The sequence below is a fragment of the Camellia sinensis genome, unplaced genomic scaffold (assembly GCF_055761805.1).
Source record: "Camellia sinensis isolate YWXY unplaced genomic scaffold, ASM5576180v1 Unanchor1, whole genome shotgun sequence".
Lineage (NCBI taxonomy): Eukaryota > Viridiplantae > Streptophyta > Magnoliopsida > Ericales > Theaceae > Camellia > Camellia sinensis.
The window spans coordinates 1,063,098-1,069,658 of record NW_028128987.1 but is presented as its reverse complement, the minus strand read 5'-3'; the positions used below and the strand labels follow the sequence as shown (position 1 = coordinate 1,069,658).

Sequence of the window (6,561 nt, the reverse complement as noted above, 5' to 3'; positions counted from 1 at the left end):
GCCATGCTTGAACACGCAGTTTAGCATATGACATAGTACTTTGCTTGCATCCTGAACATGTAGTTTCAACACTCGAATTTCTGAACACTTGGCTCATTAATTAATTGTGAACGCACAGTACACATTAGTTAAGAGGCGAACACACGGCTCAAACACCGATTTGTCGAACACACAGCCCAAATTCGAAAGTGAACACACAGCCCACACTTTAAATTTTCTGAACACACAGCCCAGTTAAATAGTGAACACGCAGCCCACACTGATTGAAGGTTGAACACGCAGCCCAAACTTCAAATTTTCTGAACACGCAGCCCAGATTAAATAGTGAACGCGCAGCCCACACTGATAGAAAGTTGAACACGCAGCCCAAACTTCAAATTTTCTGAACACGCAGCCCAGATTAAATAGTGAACGCGCAGCCCACACTGATAGAAAGTTGAACACGCAGCCCAAACTTCAAATTTTCTGAACACGCAGCCCAGATTAAATAGTGAACACGCAGCCCACACTGATAGAAAGTTGAACACGCAGCCCAAACTTCAAATTTTCTGAACACGCTGCCCAGATTAAATAGTGAACACGCAGCCCACACTGATAGAAAGTTGAACACGCAGCCCAAACTTCAAATTTTCTGAACACGCAGCCCAGATTAAATAGTGAACACGCAGCCCACACTGATAGAAAGTTGAACACGCAGCCCAAACTTCAAATTTTCTGAACACGCAGCCCAGATTAAATAGTGAACACGCAGCCCACACTGATAGAAAGTTGAACACGCAGCCCAAACTTCAAATTTTCTGAACACGCAGCCCAGATTAAATAGTGAACACGCAGCCCACACTGATAGAAAGTTGAACACGCAGCCCAAACTTCAAATTTTCTGAACACGCAGCCCAGATTAAATAGTGAACATGCAGCCCACACTGATAGAAAGTTGAACACGCAGCCCAAACTTCAAATTTTCTGAACACGCAGCCCAGATTAGAATTTGCATGTAGCTTATTTCACTTCATCGGCATACAGCCCATTTCATCTCATTGGCACACAGCCCATTCATCTCATGGGCACACAGCCCATTTCATCTCATTGGCACACAGCCCATTTCATCTCATCGGCACACAGCCCATTTCATCTCATTGGCACACAGCCCATTCATTTCATTATTGACACATGTATTCATTCTGAATGCAGGTTGGTTCCCGCAGTGTGCGGGGGTATGGTTCCACCATCGTGTGGGACTGGTACGCTGAGCTCCCGGAGGGTGTCCGAGACTTAGTAGACTTGGCAGGGTTCGGGCCCTTCTGCGTCGGGTTGTCACGTTGTCCTGCCAGGAGGACACTGATGGCAGCCTTGGTAGAGAGATGGTGGGACACCACCAACTCCTTTCATTTCTCTGCCACTGGAGACATGATCATGACGCCCCTAGACTTCGCTGTGTTGACTGGCTTAGACATAGGAGGTTGGCCCATCCCCTATGATGAGGATATGTGCGAGTGGGAGGCCACTTGGATGTATCTATTGGGGGCTCGCCCGCCTGTTGATAGGGTTTCTGGGAGAGTCCGATACACTTGGTTCTCTTCCCACTTCCGGCGGGCGGAGATGGTGCCTGAGACTCCCGACGAGACGGAGCAGTACGCTCGTGGTTTCCTTATGTTCCTCTTCGGGACTACCCTGTTCGCCGATAGAGGGAACACAGTCGGGTTATATCTGCTGAGCGCTCTGGTTGACCTATCACATGTCCATCGATATGACTGGGGTGGCGCCGGCCTGGCTACCCTTTACTTTTATATGAGAGCGACCTCCCGTGGGCGGGGCGATTTACTTGGCGGCTACTGGAGATCCTGGGAGGTACTTTTCTGTCCTCTTTATTTACATTTCTGCTCTTCATTACTTGTACATTGCACACACAGCGCACTTTTACAGTCTGTATTTTGCTCTCAGCATTTCGTACTTACATTCTGCACTGCTTTTCTCAGCTATGGGTCTATGTATACTTCCCAGCATTAGCCCCAGAGTTGGAGGTGGCAGGGGTTCCCATGACCCCATATTCACTGGTGTTCGAGGGCCCGCACCGGCCGAGACCCCGAGAGACCCTCCTTTACTTGCGACAGTACTTTGACACTGTGCGACATTCAGAGGTACTTTAGAACTTTCAGTTCCTTTCATTTTCATCTTTGATTTGCTCTGTATATTCTTGATTTCTGATTGGTTTATGCATTTATCATCCGCAGATCACATGGCAGCCCTGGGTGTCCCTGGGTGACGGTCTCCGACTTCAGTATACCGGAGGGTCGGACATCTCCCAGTATAGGGTCCTGCTTGAAGGGCCGGTTGGCAGGGCATGGTTCCTGGGGGAACGCTTTCTGCGCCAGGTATGGGGGTATCTTTCTCAGGATCCTCCCGCAGTCCCCCCAGTCAGCATGCGGACTGCTGACAGGCTCTCTTACTCGGAGGTAGTCGGCGCCATGCTGGGTAGTGATGCTTTACTATATATTGAGGAGGGGGACTACACCACTTACCGTCACATATACTTGATGCCTCCATTGACGGGAGCTCGTATCCCGATGATGAGGCCTGCCGGTATGTCATCCTCGGGCCAGGCTCGGGCTCGGGCTGCAGATGCCCCTTCTACTAGCAGGGCTGGTACATCTAGAGGTGGGAGTAGACCGGTTCCTCCGACTCCGTCGGCTTATCCTCATCCTGGATGGCCAGATATGCCTACTGAGTTGATGGCGTGGCAGTATGGAGCTATCTCCCCGACTCCGATTCCGCTAGAGCCTCCGATGCCCAGTGATCGATACGCCATTGATCCTGACTCACCGCTGGTATGCTCCACTGTTTTTCATTCATCATTCAGATGTTTAGACTTTTTTGTTCACTGATGATTATGAGCTCATATTTGCAGCCACCGCGAGCGTACATGGAGGAGGTGGTTGGACTGGTGGCCACACTCGAGGGCATGGTCCTGCGTAGGGAGGCACAGTTGTCTGTCGCAGGCATTCAGGTACCCTTCAGTTTTCTGGCATTTATCATACTTCTGATGACATGCTGATTTCTACTGCATCGATAGACTACTTGTGTAGAGCACATCTGACACACACCCCACTTGGACACTGCATTTACATGCACCCACTTCACGTAGCCTTTGCTTGTATCTGCATCTGATGTATATATTTGGACTGATGTATTTGAATTGAACTCTTTGTTTTCAGATGCCTTCATGGTCCGGTCAGCCGCAGGCCAGGCCACCCGGGCCTTTTCAGGGGGTGGGGCCATCTCGGCCTTCCCGAGGAGCCGGGCCATCTAGGCCTTTTCGGGGAGCTCGAGGAGGGCCTGTCCACAGACGCAGGGCTCACGTTGTAGAGGTGGAGCCTGATGAGAAGGAGGAGGATGCTAAGGAGGAGGAGGAGGCTACCGACCGTCAGTCAGAGACATCTGCTGAGGAGGGGGGCTCCGGTTTTGGTTCGGGGAACAGAGGTGAGGCTGAGGGGGATCCTGAGGATGACAGCTCCGACCCAGATGATGATGATGGCGCAGAGGTTGTCCCGCAGAAGAGGATGAGGAGTGCTTCTCATTCCCGTTCCCGAGGACATTGATGCCACTGTTTCCTGCTTTATTTTTCTTTTTGCTAATAGTTTGTAGCACTTTGCACATTGTTAGGCAGTTTTATTTTTTGTAAAACTTGTACCTTTGTTCGTTGTAAAGCATGATGGAATGAAATAGCTTTTGAAAAGGTGTTTGTATTTTAAACTTTTAGCATCGTATCGCATCAATTTATTTCGCACAAAAATGAAATTGAATGGGAATGTGCATTGTGTAATCACCAAGTCAGGTAGTGAACCGACGCAACAAACTAAGCAACTCAACTTACTAAGATATAACAGGACCTTAGGAAGTTTACAACTCGATAAGCAAAATGCAACAACGTTGACAACGCAAATAAACAAGACTTTAAACGAAGATTGTTTAAACAGAGAACAATGGCTCAAAAACACGAAACACGTTCGCTCGACAAACAACTCGATAAGCAAAACAACAACTCGATAAACAAAACTCAACAACAACAGAGTGTACTTCTGACGATCTGGGCACCGGAACGCATCCGAAATGAAGGCCTTTGACTCTCCCGTTACATGGAAATGCTTGAAACTTTCCTCAAAGGGTAAAACAGGGCCAAGGGGATACACTGCAGCATTGCCGGCCACCTTTGGGAGCCGGCCGGCCATTTTTGTGGAGAGAGACAGCTGGCCGGCCAGTTTTGTAAAAAGTAAATGGCTGGCCAGCCAGAAAAGGTGGCCGGCTGGCCACTCAGTCCTGCAACCACCGGGTTTTTGACATGTGTCCCCGTGAATAGTGTTTTTCCTTCTATAAAAGCCTTAACTTCGGGAACATTCATTTCATCTTAGTTTTAGACAAAGATGGAGGCGTTTCTCGCAGAAAATGTCACATCTTGGATCTCTTCTCTAGATGGCTCGGAAAAGCTGAATTTCCAGGGTTTCGGCTTGAATGCACTATTCACGCTGAGCCGTACTCCGCTACAGCTTCCTTTTCTCCATGCCGCGGCAAGGTTCTGGAATCCAGTGACGCATGTTTTTAGCTTTGGCGGCCAAGTGATGTGTCCCACTTTCGAAGATTTTCAGGTTTTGATGAAGTCTGAATGCTCTGAAGTGATCTTGCCTCAGCTCCGTTTTGGCCACGCCCAGGCTTTAGGGCGGATGTGTGGGCTCATGGCGCATGATGCTCGATCTCTGATCTGCAGTGGGGAACTGGACATCCTCGGCTTGATCCATCGTTTTTCCGACGCCAGTGACCGCAGCAACCATTATTGGCAGGGTTTCCAGCAACACGCCCTCTGCTTATGTTTGTTGTCTCACTTTCTGCTTTCCTCGGGCTTCGACGGGGCTAGCATTCGCCTGATTGAAGTCGCCCAAGGTTTGAGAGAAGGAAAGAGCTGTATTTCCATGACCTTGGCCGAGACACTGATGGGCTTAGATTCTGTCTATCGCCGGGAGGCGACTAGGTTTGCTGGGAGTCCACTACTGCTACAGGTAATGTTTCCCACCCAACCTTACATATATATTTGCTCACATCACTCGACCCTCAGGCTCGGTTTTTTTTTTTTTTTTTCGCAAAACCCTTGTCTTACTTTTTTTTCTCATCGTACATCTCTCTGTTCTTTATTCTCTCATTTTCCATCCCTCCCCTAGGTATGGTTAATGGACAAGTTGCAGGTTGTGGACTCTTGCCCGGCCTATTCAGCTCGAGGCTACTTCTTTCGGCAGCGCCTAGTCAATGCTCTTGACAAAAGGTGGTGGTTCGATTGGATGTGCAATTTGTCCACAGACGGCATTGCTTGGCGTTGCCCTTGGCTCAACCTCCCGGCAATGAGCTATAGTATGTCCCGGCTGATTGGGATCCAATTGATTGGTCTAACCCACTGCGTATTCTATTTTCCGTTCCGGTTCCTGCGTCAGTTTGGTCATGATCAGACCTGCCCACCGGAGGGGATTGAGTACCCAGCCGCTTTCCCGATCCGGGGTGCACAGCTTGCCCGATATGCCACAGCATGGAGGACTAGAGAGCTCCTGGCCCCTGCTTCTACTTTCAGTTGGACTTTGTCCGATGAGTGCTTGGATTGGCTCAATGAGGAGGCACAGGTCGGGCCTAGCTTGGCATCAGATGCTTCGTCCAACTCTGGGAGGGGACGTCGAGATACTTGACTCAACTATGCCCCAAATTTATTGCTAATTTAGCAATTTCAAGTTTTCTTTATGAATGTACCAAAAAAAGCAACCTCGATTGTAATGCAAGAGCAGGAGAACTCTATTTTGAAATCAATGAAATTGAAGGTTATGGTACTGAAAATGTTCCGCTTAGGGTCCAAAAATAGTCTTAGTCGTAAAAAGATTAATTTGAACAAAGTCAACTTTTATTAAAACTTTTCAAAACTATTTTCGATGTGGATCAGAACTGGACACGCCGAAGATCTGTCACTGAGATGCACAACCCCAGATCCCTGCAACTGGAAAGTTGCCCCTAGTCTGAAGAACAATGCGGCACTTCATAGCAACGGAAAGTTGCCCCTAGTCTGAGTAACTTTGCACCGTCGCGGCAACGGAAAGTTGCCCCTAGTTTGAACAGCACTGTACCGGAGATCACGATAAATGCTGATGGATAAAGATGACTGAGATGATCAAAATGGACAAAGTTGATCGGGGAAAAGTTTATGGCTGAACTTCAAGGTGAAGTTGCCTACGTATCCCAAAGATGGGAATCAAGCCTTACGTAGTTCAGGCCGAGGTTCACTCGAGTATTTTCACTCTCTTTTTGCGCTCTAATTTTTGCCAAGGCCGCCCTTTGCGGGTTTTCAACCTTGCGAGCTCAGTTTTTATATTTTCTAATTTTTTGTGTGTAGACAAGCCCGCGGGGGGGACCTCGCTGCTACAGTTCAGACTCGATTTTTGTCACGGTTCTTAATCTGAACCAAAGAGTCCAAATCTGGCAAATCGTTTTGAGAAACAAATTTTTGAAAAAGTAGTGCCAAACATGGACTGCTTTGCC

At 48.5% G+C, this 6,561-nt stretch overlaps 1 protein-coding gene across 1 annotated transcript; it reads left to right on the top strand.

The window, feature by feature from the left end:
• Window positions 1–2,257: 2,257 nt before the first annotated feature.
• On the top strand, window positions 2,258–3,066 carry LOC145814354 (uncharacterized). The gene is made up of 2 exons (XM_082911043.1): window positions 2,258–2,825; window positions 2,906–3,066. Exons 1-2 carry the CDS (start codon window positions 2,421–2,423, stop codon window positions 3,050–3,052), a joined length of 552 nt encoding a protein of 183 aa, XP_082767169.1. The 5' UTR covers window positions 2,258–2,420; the 3' UTR covers window positions 3,053–3,066.
• Window positions 3,067–6,561: the final 3,495 nt, after the last annotated feature.

Bases quoted from the DNA above. Each gene is read 5' to 3' on its own strand.
- LOC145814354 (XM_082911043.1), top strand. From the start codon at position 2,421: ATGCGGACTGCTGACAGGCTCTCTTACTCGGAGGTAGTCGGCGCCATG. The intron at 2,826-2,905 runs GTATGCTCCACT...TCATATTTGCAG, and splicing joins TTGATCCTGACTCACCGCTG to CCACCGCGAGCGTACATGGA.